Below are 25,198 nucleotides of genomic sequence, written 5' to 3' on the forward strand. Positions count from 1 at the left end.
CAGGTTACAGGTATCTAGGAGAGGAGACACTAATGGCTCTACAGCTACTTACACACATACACACATAACACTATCAGGTTACAGGGATCTAGGAGAGGAGCCACTAATGGCACTACAGCTACTTACACACATACACACACATAACACTATCAGGTTACAGGGATCTAGGAGAGGAGACACTAATGGCACTACAGCTACTTACACAACACACACACACATAACACAATCAGGTTACAGGGATCTAGGAGAGGAGTCACTAATGGCACTACAGCTACTTACACACACACACACATAACACTATCAGGTTACAGGGATCTAGGAGAGGAGTCACTAATGGCACTACAGCTACTTACACACACACACACACACACACACAATACTATCAGGTTACAGGGATCTAGGAGAGGAGTCACTAATGGCACTACAGTGACTTACACATACACACACATAACACTATCAGCTTACAGGGATCTAGGAGAGGAGACACTAATGGCACTACAGCTACTTACACATACACATAACACTATCAGGTTACAGGGATCAAGGAGAGGAGACACTAATGGCACTACAGCTACTTACACACACATACACACATAACACTATCAGGTTACAGGGATCTAGGAGAGGAGTCACTAATGTCACTACAGCTACTTACACACACACACATAACACTATCAGGTTACAGGGATCTAGGAGAGGAGACACTAATGGCACTACAGCTACTTACACACACACACATAACACTATCAGATTACAGGGATCTAGGAGAGGAGACACTAATGGCACTACAGCTACTTACATACACACACACACATAACACTATCAGGTTACAGGTACCTAGGAGAGGAGACACTAATGGCACTACAGCTACTTACACATACACACACATAACACTATCAGGTTACAGGGATCTAGGAGAGGAGTCACTAATGGCACTACAGCTACTTACACACACACACACACACACACACACAATACTATCAGGTTAAAGGGATCTAGGAGAGGAGTCACTAATGGCACTACAGCTACTTACACACACACACACATAACACTATCAGGTTACAGGGATCTAGGAGAGGAGACACTAATGGCACTACAGCTACTTACACACACACACATAACACTATCAGGTTACAGGGATCTAGGAGAGGAGACACTAATGGCACTACAGCTACTTACACACACACACACATAACACTATCAGGTTACAGGGATCTAGGAGAGGAGACACTAATGGCACTACAGCTACTTACACACACACACATAACACTATCAGGTTACAGGGATCTAGGAGAGGAGACACTAATGGCACTACAGCTACTTACATACACACACACATAACACTATCAGGTTACAGGGATCTAGGAGAGGAGACACTAATGGCACTACAGCTACTTACACATACACACACATAACACTATCAGGTTACAGGGATCTAGGAGAGGAGACACTAATGGCACTACAGCTACTTACACATACACACACATAACACTATCAGGTTACAGGGATCTAGGAGAGGAGACACTAATGGCACTACAGCTACTTACACACACATACACACATAACACTATCAGGTTACAGGGATCTAGGAGAGGAGTCACTAATGTCACTACAGCTACTTACACACACACACACACATAACACTATCAGGTTACAGGGATCTAGGAGAGGAGACACTAATGGCACTACAGCTACTTACACACACACACATAACACTATCAGGTTACAGGGATCTAGGAGAGGAGACACTAATGGCACTACAGCTACTTACATACACACACACACATAACACTATCAGGTTACAGGGATCTAGGAGAGGAGACACTAATGGCACTACAGCTACTTACACACACATAACACTATCAGGTTACAGGGATCTAGGAGAGGAGTCACTAATGGCACTACAGCTACTTACACATACACACACATAACACTATCAGGTTACAGGGATCTAGGAGAGGAGACACTAATGGCACTACAGCTACTCACACACACACAAAACACTATCAGGTTACAGGGATCTAGGAGAGGAGTCACTAATGGCACTACAGCTACTTACACACATACACATAACACTATCAGGTTACAGGGATCTAGGAGAGGAGACACTAATGGCACTACAGCTACTTACACACACACACACACATAACACTATCAGGTTACAGGGATCTAGGAGAGGAGACACTAATGGCACTACAGCTACTTACACACACACATAACACTATCAGGTTACAGGGATCTAGGAGAGGAGACACTAATGGCACTACAGCTACTCACACACACACACACATAACACTATCAGGTTACAGGGATCTAGGAGAGGAGTCACTAATGGCAATACAGCTACTTACACATACACACATAACACTATCAGGTTACAGGGATCTAGGAGAGGAGTCACTAATGGCACTACAGCTACTTACACACACACACACACACACATAACACTATCAGGTTACAGGGATCTAGGAGAGGAGACACTAATGGCACTACAGCTACTTACACACGTACATAACACTATCAGGTTAAAGGGATCTAGGAGAGGAGACACTAATGGCACTACAGCTACTTACATACATACACACAACACTATCAGGTTACAGGGATCTAGGAGAGGAGACACTAATGGCACTACAGCTACTTACACACATACACACATAACACTATCAGGTTACAGGGATCTAGGAGAGGAGACACTAATGGCACTACAGCTACTTACACACATACACACATAACACTATCAGGATACAGGGATCTAGGAGAGGAGACACTAATGGCACTACAGCTACTTACACACACACACATAACACTATCAGGTTACAGGGATCTAGGAGAGGAGTCACTAATGGCACTACAGCTACTTACACACACACACACACACACACATAACACTATCAGGTTACAGGGATCTAGGAGAGGAGACACTAATGGCACTACAGCTACTTACATACATACACACAACACTATCAGGTTACAGGGATCTAGGAGAGGAGACACTAATGGCACTACAGCTACTTACACCAACACACACACACATAACACTATCAGGTTACAGGGATCTAGGAGAGGAGACACTAATGGCACTACAGCTACTTACACACATACACACATAACACTATCAGGTTACAGGGATCTAGGAGAGGAGAAACGATTGGCACTACAGCTACTTACACACATACACACACACATAACACTATCAGGTTACAGGGATCTAGGAGAGGAGAAACGAATGGCACTACAGCTACTTACAAACACATACACATAACACTATCAGGTTACAGGGATCTAGGAGAGGAGACACTAATGGCACTACAGCTACTTACACACACATACACATAACACTATCAGGTTACAGGGATCTAGGAGAGGAGACACTAATGGCACTACATCTACTTACACACATACACACATAACACTATCAGGTTACAGGGATCTAGGAGAGGAGTCACTAATGGCACTACAGCTACTTACACACATAACACTATCAGGTTACAGGGATCTAGGAGAGGAGCCGCTAATGGCACTACAGCTACTTACACACACATACACACATAACACTATCAGGTTACAGGGATCTAGGAGAGGAGTCACTAATGGCACTACAGCTACTTACACACACATAACACTATCAGGTTACAGGGATCTAGGAGAGGAGACACTAATGGCACTACAGCTACTTACACACATACACACACACATAACACTATCAGGTTACAGGGATCTAGGAGAGGAGACACTAATGGCACTACAGCTACTTACACACACACACATAACACTATCAGGTTACAGGGATCTAGGAGAGGAGTCACTAATGGCACTACAGCTACTTACACACACACACACACACACACACACACATAACACTATCAGGTTACAGGGATCTAGGAGAGGAGACACTAATGGCACTACAGCTACTTACACACATACACATAACACTATCAGGTTACAGCGATCTAGGAGAGGAGTCACTAATGGCACTACAGCTACTTACACACACACACACACATAACACTATCAGGTTACAGGGATCTAGGAGAGGAGCCGCTAATGGCACTACAGCTACTTACACATACACACATAACACTATCAGGTTACAGGGATCTAGGAGAGGAGACACTAATGGCACTACAGCTACTTACACACACACACACATAACACTATCAGGTTACAGGGATCTAGGAGAGGAGACACTAATGGCACTACAGCTACTTACACACACACACACATAACACTATCAGGTTACAGGAATCTAGGAGAGGAGACACTAATGGCACTACAGCTACTTACACACACACACACACACAACACTATCAGGTTACAGGGATCTAGGAGAGGAGACACTAATGGCACTACAGCTACTTACACACATACACATAACACTATCAGGTTACAGCGATCTAGGAGAGGAGTCACTAATGGCACTACAGCTACTTACACACACACACACACATAACACTATCAGGTTACAGGGATCTAGGAGAGGAGCCGCTAATGGCACTACAGCTACTTACACATACACACATAACACTATCAGGTTACAGGGATCTAGGAGAGGAGACACTAATGGCACTACAGCTACTTACACACACACACACATAACACTATCAGGTTACAGGGATCTAGGAGAGGAGACACTAATGGCACTACAGCTACTTACACACACACATAACACTATCAGGTTACAGGGATCTAGGAGAGGAGACACTAATGGCACTACAGCTACTTACATACATACACACACATAACACTATCAGGTTACAGGGATCTAGGAGAGGAGACACTAATGGCACTACAGCTACTTACACACACACACACACACATAACACTATCAGGTTACAGGGATCTAGGAGAGGAGACACTAATGGCACTACAGCTACTTACACACACACACACATAACACTATCAGGTTACAGGAATCTAGGAGAGGAGACACTAATGGCACTACAGCTACTTACACACACACACACACACAACACTATCAGGTTACAGGGATCTAGGAGAGGAGACACTAATGGCACTACAGCTACTTACACACACACACATAACACTATCAGGTTACAGCGATCTAGGAGAGGAGTCACTAATGGCACTACAGCTACTTACACACACACACACACACATAACACTATCAGGTTACAGGGATCTAGGAGAGGAGCCGCTAATGGCACTACAGCTACTTACACATACACACATAACACTATCAGGTTACAGGGATCTAGGAGAGGAGACACTAATGGCACTACAGCTACTTACACACACACACACATAACACTATCAGGTTACAGGGATCTAGGAGAGGAGACACTAATGGCACTACAGCTACTTACACACACACACATAACACTATCAGGTTACAGGAATCTAGGAGAGGAGACACTAATGGCACTACAGCTACTTACACACACACACACACACACACACAACACTATCAGGTTACAGGTATCTAGGAGAGGAGACGCTAATGGCACTACAGCTACTTACTCATACACACACATAACACTATCAGGTTACAGGGATCTAGGAGAGGAGACACTAATGGCACTACAGCTACTTACACATATACACACATAACACTATCAGGTTATAGGAATCTAGGAGAGGAGACACTAATGGCACTACAGCTACATACACACATAACACTATCAGGTTACAGGGATCTAGGAGAGGAGACACTAATGGCACTACAGCTACTTACACACACATACACACATAACACTATCAGGTTACAGGGATCTAGGAGAGGAACCACTAATGGCACTACAGCTACTTACACACACACACACACACATAACACTATCAGGTTACAGGGATCTAGGAGAGGAGCCGCTAATGGCACTACAGCTACTTACACACATATACACACATAACACTATCAGGTTACAGGGATCTAGGAGAGGAGTCACTAATGGCACTACAGCTACTTACACAAATGCGCTTTGACTCTTAAGAACATGGTCATGTAATAATGAGAGATATGGTAAGAAGTTACTTTTGTTATCTCTCTTTCTACGAAGCCCATAGGGTCCACAGGGTGACCTTGAGGTATATACATGATGCAGTCATCCAGGCACCTTATGCAGTAAATTTTTCTCCCAGGATGCACTTAGGTCTCCTTTTATACCCCGCCCCAAGGCCAGAGGCACCTCAGGTTTCATAGCAAGCCAAAGGCCATAGGAGGATAAAAGAGAGAAGAAAGTCTGGAACATACAAGAATCACGTCAGGGAAAGTGCCCTGTGGTCCCTATGGACGTCAAAGAAAGATTGATAACAGAGGTAAGTTCCTACCATATCTCTCATTTTCTACTTCAGAGTCCATAGGGGCCACAAGGTGACCTTGGGGATGTCCCAAAGCAGTACCTTCAAGCATGGGGACGCTCCTGTTCAGAGAGGAGAATCTGCCGCCCGAAGGAAGCATCCTGAGAGGCAAAGGTATCAAATGCATAATATCTCTGAAAGGTCTGGACAGAAGACCACGTGGCCACCTCAAAAAGCTGAACAGCCGAGGCACCACGGCGAGCTGCCCACGAAGGACCCACAGACCAAGTAGAATGAGCAGTAACAGAGGGCGGCACTGGAAGGCCCTCATGAGTGCAAGCCTCGGAGATAGTCATGCGAAGCCATCTAGCCAAAGTTTGTTTATTGGCTGGCCAACCCTTCTTGTGGAAACCATAAAGGACAAAATAGGAGTCTGACTTCCGAAGGGAACTGGTACGGTCCACATAAATCCATGAGGTCACGCACCACATCCAAAGAGGCCTCACCTGCTGAGAGGACAGGGGGATTAAAGGCCGGCACAATAATTTCCTCATTAATGTGGAACCTAGAGACCACCTTAGGAAGGAAACCAGGGCGAGTCCGAAGCACCGCCCTGTCCTGGTGAAAAACCAGAAATGGGGAACGATGAGAGCCCCCAAATCAGACACTTCTGGTAGATGCAATAGCCAGAAGAAAAACTGTATTAGCAGTAAGCCATTTGAAATCCACCGAGGCCATGGGGTTCAAATCGAGGGCCCTAAGAACCACAGCCAAAATCCAAGGTGCCATAGGAGGGACAAAGGGAGGCTGAATGCGAAGTACCCCTGTAGGAAAGTGCGGATATCAGGAAGAGGAGTGATCCTTCGCTGGAACCACACTTAAAGGGCTAAGATATGCACCTTCAGTGAAGCAAGGTGGAGACCAAGGTCCAAACCCACCTGCAGGAAAGCCAAAACCCTGGATATCCGAAACACCTGGGGGTGGTAACCTCTGGGATGACACCATTCAAACTAGGTATGTCACACCCTGTTGTAAATCCTGGCAGAGGCAGGTTTTCTTGCTCTGAGCATGGGGTTAACCACAGAGCAAGAAAAACCCTTGGACCTTAGGAGGGATGTCTCAAGAGCCACGCCATCAAAGACAGACGACCCAGATCCGGGTAAAGGCAAAGAACTTGAGACAACAGGTTCGGACGTTGAGGCATGAGCAACGGAGTGTCGATGGAGAGACTCTGAAGATCTGAGTACCAGTGACGTATGGGCCACGCTGGAGCCACCAGGAGGACAGTGCCTCCTTCTTGTTTGAACTTCCGAAGTACTCGAGTAAGAAGGGAGATTGGAGGGAAGAGATACGCAATCTGGAAGGTCCACTTGACTGACAGGGTGTCTACCAAGAGAGCCTTTGAGTCCTTTGTCCTGGACCCGCACAGAGGCAGTTTGTGACTTTGTCCGGAAGGCCCCACCTGTCTACTAGGCGCTGAAACACTTCTTGGTTAAGAGACCATTCCCCGGGATGCACGTCGTGACGGCTGAGGAAGTCCACTTCCCAATTGAGAAATGAACACCGCTGATATGGCTGGCAGATGGCCTTCCGCCCATGTCAGGATGCGTGACACCTCCGACATTGCCGCCGGACTTCGAGGCCCTCCTTGACGGTCGTGCCATTGTCTGACTGAACTTGCACGGGTCTTCCCTGAAGTATGAGAAGGGCTTGTTGCAGGGCCCTGAAGACTGCCCGAAGTTCCAATATGTTGATTGCCACTGTCCACTGTCCCTGAAAAGAGTGTGGACCTGTCACTGCGCCCCAACCCCAGAGACTGGCGCCCGTCATTAGAAGGACCCAGTCCAGAATCCAAAATGGGTGCCCCCTGGTGAGGTGGACCTACTGCAGCCACCAAGTCAGAGACAGACGCACCTCCAGAAAGAGCACCATCGTTTGTGACCTTATCACCTGGAGAGGATCAATTTCTGCAGAGGCCGGGAATGAAACTGGGCATATTCCACCACGTCGAACGTCGACACCATGGATCCCAGTAACTGTATTGCCGAGTGTATCGACACTCGGGGACTGTGGAGGCATCTGCGCACCCGCGTCTGCAAAGTGGAGATCTTGTCTGCTGTCAGAAAAATCCTTTGCTATTGGGAATCCAGAGGAGACGGGATCAGGGAGGACTTCTTCCAATTTATCAACCACCCGTGCATCTGTAGCACAGATATTGTCAGCTGCAGGTGGTGGTGAAGTACCTCTGGAGACCCTGCTAATAGTAAGAGGTCGTCCAGGTATGGAAACAGGCGGACCCCCTGCAGCCACAGATGGGCTGTCATTATCGACACAATTTTTGTAAAACACCCGAGGTGCAGTAGAGAGGCCAAATGGCAGAGCCCGAAACTGGAAATGTTGTGACACAGCAAACCTGAGAAAACGCTGGTGAGCTGAAGCAATAGGGATATGCAGGTATGCATCCTGAATATCCAGTGACACCATAAAATTCCCAGGTTCCATAGCCAGTATGATCGAGCGTAGGGTCTCCATCCTGAACCGAGGTACCCTGAAGAATTTGTTCAGGGACTTGAGATTGAGGATAGGTCGGTGGGATCCGTTCGGTTTTTGAACCAGAAAAAGACTGGACTAATAACCTGTTCCCCTCTGGGATAACAGGACTGGTACAATAACCCCTGCCTGAAGCAAGGACTGTACTACCTCCTGAATAGCCAAAGCCTTGTCCTTGTTGGACAGGAGGCCTGTGCAGAAGAACTTATGGGGAGGACCTCTGTGGAAGGAGAGGGCGTACTCCTGAGAGACCACTTCTCTCACCCAGGTGTCTGTGGTAGTCTGACACCGGTATTAGGCGAGCTGAAGAAGTTGGCCTCCCACCCTGGGATCCCCCAGGTGGAGGCCCACCCCGTCAGGCCGAAAGCTTGCAGCCGGATGTCTCGCACTCCAAGCCTGTTTCTTGGGCTTGGTAGTTTTCTTGGTGGTTGACTGCCTAGGAAAGGACTGAGTTCTAACCTTACATGGAGCCAAATAGGTACGAAAGGACGAAGTCCAAGACCCCGAGGGAGCTGGAGCAGAAGGCAGACAAGCCGACTTAACTGCTGCCAATGTATCCACAATTTTGTCAAAATCAGGTCCAAACAGGACTTTACCATTATAGGGTAAACACTCGAGCCCCTTTTTGGAGTCCGCATCTGCCCTCCAAGAGCGAAGCCACAAAGAGCGGCGAGCCGCAATGGCCGCAGTGAAAATCCTAGCATTCAACAAGCTGACATCCAAGGCAGCCTCGTTAATATAGGTAGCTGAATCTCGTAGGTTACCCACCAGATTCAACGCGCATAGCACGCCCAAGGGGGCTCCTGCGGAGTGGCAGAGACCGCATAGGGACCTGGAAGAGCATAACACCTCAAACATAATCCCTCAAGTACCATGTCTCCCACCCCTAATTCCGTTGTACACTTTTTACATAACAGCCGCACGGTAGCCAAATTTGGCCTATCACTCTCACTACCAGACATGAAGAGGATACCAATATACAGTATGTGACCAACCACACAGAATAACAAGACTGTGAGGCTACACCCTGACAACACCTGTATTAGGGCTCAGTGAGAAACAGACACAGGGAAAGTAAAATGGCTGACAGATTTAGAAAGTGAGACTCAGACAGACAGCGCTAGCATAAAATCACATACAATGCAGATATAAATAACACCTACACTTAATGGCACTACCAATCAACTACACAGACTTAGCGTCTGGTAGGATATAGTGCTACATACACTGACCACTTCCAGGAGGAGAGGTATGTAGGGGAACCCGGGCTCCGCACCGCCTGTGTGACTCAGCCAGGAGAAAATGGCCCCCGGAGACCTATGAGGGGGCGGATCCGGAGAAGGAGAGTTGCCACAGCCCAGCCAGACCGCGATGGAAAGGCGCGTTGTGCAACGGGGAGGAGCCGGCTGTTGAACAGGGACCCCCTGGACGCTGGAGCATATCCATAACGCTGCAGCCCGCTGTCCCTGGTGGCCTAGTGGAAGCGCAGGACTGAGTGCCTGGCTCCACATGCTGTCATCCCCAGGGAGTCCAAAGCCCTGAGGGAAAAAAAAAGACAGCCTCGGCACATCACCACCCCGGTGACACGCCGCTTACCTGAATCCCCATAGCGCCCGGCCGCAGTCCAGGGATCCTCCAGGGTCCCTGCTAGACAAGACTCCAGAGGCCCGCCGTATCCGCCTCCCGGATCCGTACCAGTGTCTCAACGCCGGCGGGGTGACGGGGAGGCAGCGCAGATGTCCCCCGGACAGTCCACACAAGAAATTAAAGTAGTTTAAAAACAAACTTTTCAAGGGCTGTCACCAGCCCCCCCGGCGTAGTAGTGAACCGACTCCGGCCGGGCACCCAACGAAACTGAGGTGCCCCTGGCCCAGGGGCGGGGTATGGAGGGAGACCCAAGTGCATCCTGGGAGAAAAATTTACTGCGTAAGGTGCCCGGATGACTCTGCATCCCCTATACCCCAAGGTAACCCTGTGGACCCCTATGGACCCTGAAGTAAAAACGTACAATATGTTCCCTATGAACACGAGTTGGATGCATACACCAACTTCTAACGTCAATATAGTGTCCTAACTCACACATGTATGAATGCAAATAGTACCTATATACGATGGAATAAAATACACTGATCCATGAAAAGCATGAATATACGGTACATAAAAGAGCCAAAACCAACATTCATTAAGACTAGTGCTACATACTAAAAAAAAAAAAAAATTCTCAAGTTTTTGTTTTTCAAAATCTCTGGCAATAATCCTCTGAAACCATGGGCTGGACATGTATACCATTCTCCCACTTACACTACCAGGCCCATATTCAATGGTGAGCGCATACAAAGCCAAGAATTACAGCAACACCACAGATTATCCTGCACACCTCTATGGGGTGACCGCAATGTACCGCTGAAACGGTGAGAGTTCTGTGCCCGCTAACTAAACTGCCCAGAAAGTGTCAGAAAAAGTACAGCGTGCGTTGTATCTTACCAGCCGGGCACGCACTATCAATCTATGCGCTCTCATTAAGCGACACGGAGTTTTGAAATATCTAAAAGAAAAAAACTTGTTTGGAACCCGGTACCCCTGGATTCTCCTCTTCGCCTGTGACAGAAAGTCGCCAACCACCCCCCTCCTCTTCCTAACTTATTGGAATATTTTCACCAACAAGCCAAGAACCCAGTTTATCCTATGTACTACATGACTATATTGATTTCTTTTATAGCACATGGACATAAGCTTACAAATGAGGGATTCTGCAGCGTTAGATTGTATGGTCATGCACGCTGACTTCTTATAATTACCGTTGTCCAAAAAATTGTCATTATTCCTCATGTAGAGAAGAGCTGGGAAGTGACAGACGCTATTCATCAGGGAATAGAAGACAATTACTCACATTTCTTAGAGGTAAATTCTTTAAAGGTTTTCACAATATGAGCGGATCTTTCGATCATCTCCTGATTGGCCGGGGGCCCCTGCAAAGCATCAGGACCAGAGATAAAGGGAACAGCAATGTGACAGAATTCTATATTGTTGCATCACTTTTACCAGACACTTTAACAGTCCAGATTAGTGGTTCTACAAAACTGGTTTATCAGACAGTTCCCAAAACCTACAAAGAGCTGAAATGATATTAAGGGCTCACCCGCCCCACAATGATCTGGTGGGGCATTATTAGTGTTCGTACCTTGGGGCGAAGTATTAATAGCGTGTACTTACTTTTCAGGCAATTTCAAGACAAAAAAAGCAAAAACAAGGAAACTAGGTGATATTTTGTGGCACTTTCCTGTTCATCTATTCTTTACCATCCAGTATTTATTACAACTCCCAATGTACATGTTTAGGAATAGACTGAGTGCTGGGAGTGTATTGTGTCACATAGAAAACATATGAACAATTCAAAAACTCAAAAAGGTGCAGCCACGTGTCCTCAAAAACAGCACAAATTAGAGTAATAAAGGAATTAATGAATTATTAAATAAAAATAATTATTTCTGTACACACTCAAGTCAACAAAATGCAAGGAGACTTTGTTTTATCTTATTAATGCAGAATAACCTACAAATAAGAATAGAATTGAGAACTACACCCACCACTCCGCTGAACTTATCCTTAAAAAATGGTTTCGAGAAGTGGCCGACGGCCAGGCTGGATGGATAGGCTTTTGCCATTCCAGCCCTTTCAGTTTTTCGCCCAGCAAGTTCCCACAGCAGCTGTTCCTGAAATGATGAGAGATGTTTATGCAGGGAGCACACCACTTACATACATGTAACATGTCATCTGCATGAGCTTACAGTGCTCGGGAGCTTAGGAAAGCAAATGGTTTTCTCCATACCTGCTGGCCCTTGTTCTGAACGATGAGGATTTCCAGTTCCTGAAGCTTCTCTTCTATCACTGCTTGGTAGACCAGGTTCATCTGTAAGCAAATCTCCACCGAGTCATCACCATCTTCCAAAGCGACATCATCCTGACAAGAAAAGAAATACATCAGCAGCTCCCCCCTTACTTCTCTAATGTTTCCCCTCTCTCCAGGGGATCTGGGGCTCTTTGGAATGGTGGTGGTCTGCTACGTGCCATTCAGCGGATGCCTTTGCTGCAATACAGATGCAACTAGGCCTACCTACCTCAGTAATATGATCCCATGATTAAATTCAACACTATGGTCGGATTCCGAGACGTGCGCTAATGCAATCACAACTGCACGCTCTCACGGATCGCAGCTGCTAAAATATGCTAATGCCTTCCAAAGCCTAGCCCAAGATAGGGAAACCTACTGCTGCCTCCTCATATCCGTACAGTGTAATCACAGCCCAGCATAGGGACACCCACTGCTGCCTTCTCATATCTGTACAGTGTAAGCACAGCCCAGCATAGGGACGCCCACTGCTGCCTCCTCATATCTGTACAGTGTAATCACAGCCAAGCATAGGGACACCCACTGCTGCCTTCTCATATCTGTACAGTGTAATCACAGCCCAGCATAGGGACACCCACTGCTGCCTCCTCATATCCGTACAGTGTAATCACAGCCCAGCATAGGGACGCCCACTGCTGCCTTCTCATATCCATACAGTGTAAGCACAGCCCAGCATAGGGACGCCCACTGCTGCCTTCTCATATCCGTACAGTGTAATCACAGCCCAGCATAGGGACGCCCACTGCTGCCTCCTCATATCCGTACAGTGTAAGCACAGCCCAGCATAGGGACGCCGACTGCTGCCTCCTCATATCCGTACAGTGTAATCACAGCCCAGCATAGGGACGCCCACTGCTGCCTCCTCATATCTGTACAGTGTAATCACAGCCCAGCATAGGGACGCCCACTGCTGCCTTCTCATATCCGTACAGTGTAATCACAGCCCAGCATAGGGACGCCCACTGCTGCCTTCTCATATCCATACAGTGTAAGCACAGCCCAGCATAGGGACGCCCACTGCTGCCTCCTCATATCCGTACAGTGTAAGCACAGCCCAGCATAGGGACGCCCCCTGCTGCCTCCTCATATCCGTACAGTGTAATCACATCCCAGCATAGGGACGCCCACTGCTGCCTTCTCATATACATACAGTGTAATCACAGCCCAGCATAGGGACGCCCACTGCTGCCTCCTCATATCTGTACAGTGTAAGCACAGCCCAGCATAGGGACGCCCACTGCTGCCTCCTCATATCCGTACAGTGTAATCACAGCTCAGCATAGGGACACCCACTGCTGCCTCCTCATATCTGTACAGTGTAAGCACAGCCCAGCATAGGGACGCCCACTGCTGCCTCCTCATATCCGTACAGTGTAATCACAGCTCAGCATAGGGACACCTACTGCTGCCTCCTCATATCTGTACAGTGTAAGCACAGCCCAGCATAGGGACGCCCACTGCTGCCTCCTCATATCCGTACAGTGTAATCACAGCTCAACATAGGGACGCCCACTGCTGCCTCCTCATATCCGTACAGTGTAATCACAGCCCAGCATAGGGACACCCACTGCTGCCTTCTCATATCTGTACAGTGTAAGCACAGCCCAGCATAGGGACGCCCACTGCTGCCTCCTCATATCTGTACAGTGTAATCACAGCCCAGCATAGGGACACCCACTGCTGCCTTCTCATATCCGTACAGTGTAAGCACAGCCCAGCATAGGGACTCCCACTGCTGCCTCCTCATATCCATACAGTGTAAGCACAGCCCAGCATAGGGACGCCCACTGCTGCCTCCTCATATACATACAGTGTAATCACAGCCCAGCATAGGGACACCACTGCTGCCTTCTCATATCTGTACAGTGTAATCACAGCCCAGCATAGGGACTCCCACTGCTGCCTCCTCATATCCGTACAGTGTAATCACAGCCCAGCATAGGGACGCCCACTGCTGCCTTCTCATATCCATACAGTGTAAGCACAGCCCAGCATAGGGACGCCCACTGCTGCCTCCTCATATCCGTACAGTGTAATCACAGCCCAGCATAGGGACGCCCACTGCTGCCTCCTCATATCCGTACAGTGTAATCACAGCCCAGCATAGGGACGCCCACTGCTGCCTTCTCATATCCATACAGTGTAAGCACAGCCCAGCATAGGGACGCCCACTGCTGCCTTCTCATATCCGTACAGTGTAATCACAGCCCAGCATAGGGACGCCCACTGCTGCCTCCTCATATCCGTACAGTGTAAGCACAGCCCAGCATAGGGACGCCGACTGCTGCCTTCTCATATCCGTACAGTGTAATCACAGCCCAGCATAGGGACGCCCACTGCTGCCTTCTCATATCCATACAGTGTAAGCACAGCCCAGCATAGGGACGCCCACTGCTGCCTTCTCATATACATACAGTGTAATCACAGCCCAGCATAGGGACACCCACTGCTGCCTCCTCATATCCGTACAGTGTAAGCACAGCCCAGCATAGGGACGTCCACTGCTGCCTTCTCATATCTGTACAGTGTAAGCACAGCCCAGCATAGGGACGCCCACTGCTGCCTCCTCATATCCGTACAGTGTAATCACAGCCCAGCATAGGGACGCCCACTGCTGCCTTCTCATATCCGTACAGTGTAAGCACAGCCCAGCATAGGGACGCCCACTGCTGCCTTCTCATATCCGTACAGTGTAAGACAGCAGGAAGCCACAGACTGAGAGATATATAGTGGGAGGAGCGGGTGCCCAGCAGCACAGAGTATATCAGGAGATGAGTGATGTGTTAGTGAGGACAGGGATGCATGTGACAGGGGCAGTGACATGATGTGAGGAGGGGAAAGGAGGCAGCAGGAAGCCAAAGGCTGAGTTATACAGTGAAAGGAGCAGGGTCCCCAGCAGCACAGAGTATATTAGGAGATGATTGATGTGTTTGTGACAATATGTTACGCAATATATTCATAATAAGATAGAAAAATCTGTTACTAGACTCAAAGTCAAACAAAAAATGACCAACTCACTGTTTGCCATTCTCCATATCCCATGTCAAGATCATCTGCAAAAATATGAATAGAGTGTTTATTAGTCTCACAGGTATATATATTGTAAATTTAGAGCAAGACATAGTAAGCAGGGATGGACAACGGAAGCCAATGGTTAGCAACCATCGATGTTTCCCATTCGATGGAAGTACTAGAAATTTGATGGTTGCCAGCCATCATATGCAGCTTTCCGATGCCCGTCCGATGTCTGGCCATGGAGGGGGAGCACACAACGCTGCTCTGCATAGCACAGCAGCAGGAGAATAGATTCCATGCACATGCGCTATGGGGGGAGCCAGGGAGCAGCACAGCATCTCGGCCCTTACAGTGACAGCAGTACGGGACCTGCGTGTTCGCATGCAGAGCGGCAGCTGTTTGCAGATGGCGTGCTGCGGTTGGGGGGGCAATGCAGCTGGGATAAGTGATGCGTGCAGAAGGCATTACCATATCTGCAAGGTCGGGATTGTAAAGCAGCTTCCGCCATCAGCTGAATCAGGACCATTGTTCATGTCAGAATCCAATTATGTGGTAGAACTGGAGCACCCGCAGGAAAGCTACGCCGGGGGAACATACAAACTCCACACACGCAGGCCAGGACCAGAAATTTAACTCATGACCTTAGTGCTGGGAGGCAGTAATACTAACCACTATGCCACCCGTTATAAGTTCCTTAAGTTCCATAAACAATTTGAACAATTGCTACAAAGGATCGTTACTATGACTATTGTATCACCCTAATAAGAATTACGTATGGAAGGATATCACATACAGGCCCGTATTCAAATAGGCGCGTAAAGTCAGAATCCGCGAAAAAGTATCACCGATTGCGACTTTTCGCCAGGCGGAAACTTCTCCGTATGCAATTGCAAAGCCTTTTCACGTACGCGAAAACGCAATGCAATGTAATAGGCGAAAACGCAATGCAATGAAAAGGTGGTGAAAAAAAGTGCAAAATCGCTATTTAGGGGTGCAAAGGTGGGGAAACCACTCAGCATCCTTGGCTAACTGTAAAAAACACCTAAAAAAAAGTGAGGAACACCCCAAAAAAGCACTTTGAAAAAGGGGGCGAAAAAGTGCAAAGTCGGGGTACAAACTTCAAAAGTAGCGAAATAGACTTTTGGGGGGCCTGTAAGTATGGGTCAGGTGGTTTTTTGATTGCAGGTGTTTGCTGAAGGTGCGTTTTATACGGTCCTTATAATTTCACTTTAGCGACTTTTAGATATGCTAGCACCCATCTTCAAGTACCCCAAATGTGACAGGACTACTTATTTTCACCCCCAAAAAACGCTTAATGCTATTCTTCACCACATGTGCAAAGACGATAATTAGAAGATACTGACATACCTTAAGTACCCCACATAGCTGTATTAATGCTAATTGTACATTGATCCCCAATGTTAGTGCATCTTTTAGGCGGTGTCAGGCTGATTTCCCCAATTCTTACAGCACTTTTTGCCTGTTTTGCATTTGCTGGGTTGTGTTTTTGCGTCTTTTGGAATTGAATACGGCGAATGGCGGGGACGCGCGTGATAAGTTTCCGCAACTAAAATACGCGATGTAGGCAAAAAGTCCGGCATGTGAATAAGTATCGCGGGTGCTAAACTAATTGAATTCGGGCCTTAGTGAATAACACGCTAATACCATTTATATGGATTGTGTGACTACCAAATCCAGAGTAAACGCATGACATGTTCATCCCGAGCAGAGAGTACGCAGAGGAGAGGGGTACGCAGAGCAGAGGGGTACGCAGAGCAGAGGGGTACGCAGAGCAGAGGGGTACGCAGAGCAGAGGGTACGCAGAGGTACGCAGAGCAGAGGGGTACGCGGAGCAGAGGGGTACGCGGAGCAGAGGGGTACGCGGAGCAGGGGGGTACGCGGAGCAGGGGGGTACGCGGAGCAGAGGGGTATGCGGAGCAGAGGGGTACGCAGAGCAGGGGATACGCAGAGCAGGGGGGTACGCAGAGCAGGGGGGTACGCAGAGCAGGGGGGTACGCAGAGCAGGGGGTACGCAGAGCAGAGGGTACGCAGAGCAGAGGGTACGCAGAGCGAGGGGTACGCAGAGCAGAGGGGTACGCAGAGCAGAGGGGTACGCAGAGCAGAGGGGTACGCAGAGCAGGGGGGTACGCGGAGCAGAGGGGTACGCGGAGCAGAGGGTACGCAGAGCAGAGGGTACGCAGAGCAGAGGGGTACGCGGAGCAGGGGGGTACGCGGAGCAGAGGGGTACGCGGAGCAGAGGGGTACGCGGAGCAGAGGGGTACGCGGAGCAGAGGGGTACGCGGAGCAGAGGGGTACGCAGAGCAGGGGATACGCAGAGCAGGGGGGTACGCAGAGCAGGGGGGTACGCAGAGCAGGGGGTACGCAGAGCAGAGGGTACGCAGAGCAGAGGGTACGCAGAGCAGAGGGGTACGCAGAGCAGAGGGGTACGCAGAGCAGAGGGGTACGCAGAGCAGGGGGGTACGCGGAGCAGAGGGGTACGCGGAGCAGAGGGTACGCAGAGCAGAGGGTACGCAGAGCAGGGGGTACGCAGAGCAGGGGGTACGCAGAGCAGGGGGTACGCAGAGCAGGGGGTACGCAGAGCAGAGGGTACGCAGAGCAGAGGGGTACGCAGAGTAGGGGGTACGCTTGTTTTGCACACAGTGTACACTAAAAATCATTTTTGTTTATCTTTTCAGGTCCTAACCCCCCATCCCCAGTAAGGCTGAGTATGACACCCCTGAAAGAAGTTTCTGTAAAGATTCAGGTTGGTGAGGAGGGGGAGCAGGTCTTACGTCTGACATTTTCCCTCATCCTACCATTCTCCAGCGTGTCAGGAGGTGACATATTAATGGGAATTATAAATATAATGACTCTGGGGATCTGAGCTGCAAATGACAACATACAGATGACAGAAATACAATCTATGAATCAGCTGTATAACATGATTTGGTGGTAATGTGGTACGTTACATACTAATCAGGGGCAATGACATACAACGCTTTATAAAGTCCCATACGGACTTATGCACATGGCAGTAACACACAGCTTAGAATACACAATTACACCCCACTTACCATCATCAGAATCGTCACTGGCGATGGACACAACCACCTCGGACGGTGCTGCATTTGGATCCAAACTTCTCTCAAGTGCCTCAATCTCCCTCTGGATTTTCTCCCGTTCTGCCTCTATATCTATGGTAGACATGGTCTCTGTGCACAGTAAGAGGAATAAAGCCTTACACACACTCCGGGTCACTCAGCGGGTGCACACATTACACAGGATAGAGAGAGATCCCTGCAGTAAGTGAGAGAACACAGAGCAGCTCCCTATTCCTGTATGCACACCCCTATCCGTCTGTGAAGCCGCAAAGCATTCTGGGAGATACTATGCAAATCATTTTACTGGACCTGGGCCTCCAGCCTGCATAATATGACTGCCAGCCTGCATAATGTGACTGCCAGCCTGCATAATGTGACTGCCAGCCTGCATAATGTGACCGCCAGCCTGCATAATGTGACCGCCAGCCTGCATAATGTGACTGCCAGCATAGGAGGATGAGGAATGATTTGCATAGGAGAGCAGCAGGTAGGCCTGGGAAAATACAGAACGCTGATCCTCAGAATATGCAGGCAGGATGGGCGTGGCCTGCCAGTGTTATTAGCATGAATTACCCATAATGCATTTCCTTCATTTCATGTCTGTGAGTAGGCTGGCTATAGCTGCAATACACAACAAAAGACGGCAGATCTGTACATTGACAGTGATCTACAGGGTTATTCTTTATTTATTATGGGGAGCTATGGACCATTAAAGGGAAATGTGTCTTCCTGACATGAGAAGGACACAGAGGGGTAGAGACTCCAACCCCAAGGCTTTCAGTAAAAACAACAATGTCATAGTCATGCACAAGAGCATAATATAAGCCCAGACAATGAAAGCGCCAATCCGCCATCTGCGCCAAATCATGCGATATAACGAGGTGTATATGTATCACAGTATGGCTGCACAATTATCCTTACGGTACTGCTTGGGCGTATAGAGGAGTCCTTTCTTACCTCGCGCTAATAAGCCATGCAGCGCAATATGCCTGGCGCGAATGAGCCGTCTGGTCCCGTGAGACACTGCTAGCGACGGGTGTCCTTTTTTTACCTAAAACGCGTCTAAGTCATAAAAATATGCGACTAGGATGCCCCAGCAGACTATGCTGATTAATATGACATGTGACACTTGTATATCTATCTGTAGGAGACTGAAAACGGAACTTGGCGTGGAAAAACTGCGGCAGCTGCATTGTAACACTTGGTATGCTGGCACACAGATATAGAAGTGTAACACTTGGTATGCTGGTACACAGATATAGAAGTGTAACACTTGGTATGCTGGCACACAGATATAGAAGTGTAACACTTGGTATGCTGGCACACAGATATAGAAGTGTAACACTTGGTATGCTGGTACACAGATATAGAAGTGTAACACTTGGTATGCTGGCACACAGATATAGAAGTGTAACACTTGGTATGCTGGTACACAGATATAGAAGTGTAACACTTGGTATGCTGGCACACAGATATAGAAGTGTAACACTTGGTATGCTGGTACACAGATATAGAAGTGTAACACTTGGTATGCTGGCACACAGATATAGAAGTGTAACACTTGGTATGCTGGCACACAGATATAGAAGTGTAACACTTGGTATGCTGGCACACAGATATAGAAGTGTAACACTTGGTATGCTGGCACACAGATATAGAAGTGTAACACTTGGTATGCTGGTACACAGATATAGAAGTGTAACACTTGGTATGCTGGCACACAGATATAGAAGTGTAACACTTGGTATGCTGGTACACAGATATAGAAGTGTAACATATCACATTAATCAGCAGAGTCTACTTGTGTGTCCAATTTGTATCACATTGTTACATAAACACATTCTCAGCAATAAAAGATGCAACGCAGACACCGGACTACGGCAGTCTGACGGGACCAGGTGCGCCATAGGGGAGGACATATCTGTACATGCGTGTAACCATGCGTGTAACCACTTTCCTGAAAATGCTCAGATGCCAATTTACACATTTTTGCGTCTCTCTGGCATATACTGGGTTGGACGGATCTGTCTTTCCATGAAATGCGTATATTGGGGCAGAAACTGGGCAACCGCTATGCGATGGCATTGAACTGTTATCACTTGCGGGAGTGCAGCCAGTTTCAGACAGACCTCTAGTCTATCTGCAAGTGGCGATTCTAATGATGACGTTTGTGCCTCTGGATGGGCCCCACGGAACCTCGTTATAGCATAAGGAAGTAAATCAGGCTTCCACGACTACCCGCAAATAAGGACACTTTTCAATGAATCAACCCCATCAAGTGGATCCAACACCTATACACTAAACAAACGCCTGAATAGCTAATGTGTAAGCAATGTGTGTAACAGCTGTATAGTTTCTTCTAAAGTCACCTTAGTTACCTGCATGAAATCAGAAATACTCTGGACAACGGCCCGTGTGTGGCAGGAGCATGCTCAGTGCGTTCCTGTGCTACTTCCTGTGTCATCCTCAAGCTGCCAGCTAGCAGCTCATTGGCTCCGAGCGATCACATGAGATCAGTGCAGCAATGACATCGCATAGCCATTTCTTATCCATAAATGGCATGTTACATTGGCATTGCCCAAAAATAAACAATGAGCACTCTGTAGCTTTGTGACCGGGAATATTAAGCAATAACTTCACTTATTAGAGCATCAGACTGAACTTTAAATTGTTCTGTGATGGAAATACGTCATTATGTGGGTTCTCTTTATATTTTGTTACCAAATATGTATAATGTCTAGGTGAGTAAAGGTATTTAGGATAAAAGTGAAGGTGTGGGTGTTTCTACTTCAGGGTCCATAGGGGGTCCACAGGGTTGACCTTGGGGTATAGGTTGGGAACCAAATCCGGGCACCACGCAGTTAAAGCTTTTAGCTCCCAGGATGCACTTGGGTCCACTCTCCCTATAACCCCGCCCCCCAGCCAGAGGCACCTCAGTTTAAGTTGGTGCCCGGCCGGAGTCGGGTCACCGTTACTGCAGGGGGGCTGCTTAGCAGCCTCTAAGCTTAAAAGAGTTTTGTTTTATTATTTTTTTACTACTCTTCAGAGCGGCAGCATCAGACTGTCCAATGGACGTCTGAGCTGCCGCTCCTACACCCCGCCGGCGCTGCGACGCCAGTACAGATCTGGGGATCGCAGCGGGACCCCAGAGTCTGTACTAGCCGGGCTCTGGAGGAATCCCTGGGCTGCTGCCGGATCGACGGGGACAGGTAAGTCGCGTGGTCACCGCTTGCGGTGACCCGCGTGTACATGCAGCCTTATGCCTCCGGTCTCTGGGGACAGACCGGAGGCGCTAGCGGTGGCGGCGGGCTCCCCCTCCATGGAGGCATACCCCGCGTGTCCACAGCCCACCAGGGATTATAGCGGCAGCGGGAGCCGGCATCCCGGGGGGTTAATTGCTAGCCAGGGGAGGAAGCCTTCCCTGTCTAGCGGCTCCTCCCCTCAGCTCAGCGCGCCTTTCAATAATACAGTCTGGCGTCGCTGAGCTGCTTCCTCCGCGGGCCACGCTTCTTCTGAGGTCTCCAGCGGCCATTTTCTCTCTGTGGTGCTGCAGAACTCTTAGGATGTCAGTGAGCCCAGTCCCCCTGCGTACCTGGCCATTTTGGGTGAGTGTACACAGCGCTATAGCCTTCCCAGACACTGAATCTGGGCAGTTGAATGTAGCGACATTGTGCAGTATATTATATGTCATGCTTATGTATGTATATATATTTTTCTGCATTGTATGTGACTTATGCTAGTGCTGACTGTCTGCTTTTTCTCTCACCTGTCAGTGTATATCTATCCCTTTTCTTTATCTGCCCTAATACAGGTGTACCTGGGGTGGTTCTGAGACCTCACATATATATATTTGTTAATATCTGTGAGGTTTGTCACATACTGTTGCGTGCTGCACGTTGCCATATTTTAGATGGAACTGTGAGTTGCGTACGCTGATAATGGGTTCCTGCAGCTAATCTTAGCGTCAGTCAGGACCGGTATGGCGCTGCTTAATATTTCCGTCAAGATAGTCAGATATATCTGACCAGGAGATTGCACACGATACTGCACCCATTATTGCTATCCTGCAAGTCATAGCCTGCAGGAATTAGTGCGGAGGATTTTAACTCAGAAAGGTTTACGTATGCGGCACCATCTGGTGCCGGGCCCCTTGCACGACCCCCTTAAAGGGCGTTGTTTCTCAGGATCCTCTCCTTTGAGGATCGCCGGGCGGGCCCCATTGTCGTCACTCGCTTGGAGTTACTTCACCATACTGCCCTTTTGAACTCGGGGTATCTCGCAATTTCTTGCAATTTACCCCTGTGTCACAGACTATCGCTCCCTGCCGGGGTTTTTCACAGTACATGAATTACCTCCGATACCACATCGGTCTGTCATTCCCCTTGCAGGGATTACCACAACGGCCACCCTGGTGGATGTCGTTTTATACGAAATACTAATTGGCGTGATATACGCCCTGTGGTTACTGACCAGTGGCTCTGCCGTGAACTGGATGGTATATTCGGCTCTTTCCCTCTCACATGGGGGGGAGCCGATCTCAAGTATTATTATCCCTGCTTTGGGGCTGGTAGCCAGGCTCATTCTGGATATAGAGAATGTCGATCCTGCACCTGTATCATACATCTCCCGTTTTCTGCCCAGCGGGTGGATCTCATAGCGGGAGTCTGGCTGTCCCCAGATACGAGGAGTCACAAAGGCCTCCTGTTTCCCATTCCCTGAGGGTCCTCACAAGTAATGGAAATCCCCTTCTGGGATGGATTTGTATGTTAATCATCGGGTTACAGGCATTAATACGCCTCCCATCCCGGCCTGGACGGATTTTACGGATCCGTAGGTGGTAACTTTGCCTGAAATCAATGTACTCGTTTTCAGGGCCTGTTGCCCGTCCTACCATGGCCATCGCATGGTGATGCTTTTGTGACGTTTTTCCCCTCCAACACGTCTGAGGTTCAAATATCTTTTTGCCGCTCACAAAATATGCAGTGGTCATATGTGGGATTACCTCATGGGATGCCGGTCTTCTAACTTTCAGGGTTTCGGCGGCATCTGTATCCGCCGCAGTACCCTATGGCTGCGTTATGGGAAAGCAGAGGTGCACACTCCTTCCAGGGGGAAGTTCTTGTTTGGTCCCGACCTTGACAAGATCGTTGCATCATTGGCAGTATCACTAATGGGGAGATACCGTCTTTAGCTACTCCCACTACATTCGGACTAACTCTGTTAAGTCTTTTTGTCCTCAGGGTCAGCCTAAAGGCCTGTTTTTTCCTAGGCTGTCGGCCTCCACGGGGGCCACCATATCCAGTACCGAGCAGTCCTGGACTTCCGGACGACCCTGTTTCTACACCTGAGGATATACCCTCAGCCTGACGGGACAGGTCTACATCTGGGGAATTTCCAGAGTGAGGTACTGATTCTCAACGGCCTCTCATTGCTCATGCAGCCTCCTCACAGGCATTGGTACACGGGCCCTTCTTCAGAACTGATCAGGGCCTTACAATCCCAGAAAGCTATACAGTCTTTGTGGTAAGCAGAGCTATTTCGGCCAACCTCACTATCTCAGTGAGGGACTGGTTGTTCTACTTTCTTTTTGGGGCGGTGACCGACTGGTCCTCCTTTGCCTATACTCTGTCTCAAATCCCTGAATCAGATTCCAACGGTGCCTTGACTCAGGTGGAATCGTCCATGCTCCATCATCCGATGTTTGGAACCTGGGGATTTTATGGTATATCCGAGTATTCAGGATACGTACCTACGGGTACATACAGAGCCCTCTCATCAGCATGGGTTCAGGTTTGCTGTGCCACAGCAACACTTGTAAGTTTCGGGCTCTGCCTTTTGGGGCTGTCCTCAACTCCACCGGGGTTTACCAGCTTTATGGATTTTCTGACAGTTCACCTGTTCAGTGTATCCGAATGCTCCTTTCTCTGGACGGTCTCCTACTTTTAGCAGGATCACCAAGGTACTTTACCGCCAGGTCAGGATAACCGGGGCTTCTTCTCGTCACAGAAAAGTCCTCCCTGCATCCCTCACAGGGTTTTCTTCATCTGGGAGCACTGCTGGATTCTCAGAATCTGAGAATTTTTCTGGCGTAAGACAAGATCTCCACTCTTCAACTTCGAGGGTGCGGATATCTACGCAGTCGACATATGTCATTACTCTTTGTGATGCGCGGTCTACCAGAGTGTCTACCTTTTGGTAGGGTGGAATGTGCTCAGTTCCATTCCAGGCCTTGCCATAATTGACTCCCCTCCAGATGGATCGAGTTTTTTCCATCGGATCACTGTTCGAACGATGATACTTTCTACGGAGGCGAGTTGGTCTCTGTCCGGGTGGCTATGGCCATCTCGTCCAGGGTGTTCTTTGCTAA

At 48.5% G+C, this 25,198-nt stretch overlaps 1 protein-coding gene across 2 annotated transcripts in view; it reads right to left on the minus strand.

Moving 5' to 3' along the window:
- Positions 1 to 25,198, minus strand: part of SNAPC4 (small nuclear RNA activating complex polypeptide 4) — a 204,252-nt gene that overhangs the window by 165,060 nt on the left and 13,994 nt on the right. For both annotated transcript variants that reach the window (XM_088479544.1, XM_088479543.1), the window contains exons 2-6: positions 18,805 to 18,942; positions 15,734 to 15,768; positions 12,635 to 12,766; positions 12,393 to 12,518; positions 11,696 to 11,774 (exon numbers count right to left, since the gene is read on the minus strand). In XM_088479544.1, coding sequence (XP_088335670.1) covers positions 11,696 to 11,774; positions 12,393 to 12,518; positions 12,635 to 12,766; positions 15,734 to 15,768; positions 18,805 to 18,937 — 505 coding nt within the window. In that variant the 5' untranslated portion in view covers positions 18,938 to 18,942. The remainder of the gene's footprint in view (positions 1 to 11,695; positions 11,775 to 12,392; positions 12,519 to 12,634; positions 12,767 to 15,733; positions 15,769 to 18,804; positions 18,943 to 25,198) is intronic.

Source organism: Taudactylus pleione, unplaced genomic scaffold (genome assembly GCF_031769625.1).
Source record: "Taudactylus pleione unplaced genomic scaffold, aTauple2 ptg000240l, whole genome shotgun sequence".
Taxonomy (NCBI): Eukaryota; Metazoa; Chordata; class Amphibia; order Anura; family Myobatrachidae; genus Taudactylus; species Taudactylus pleione.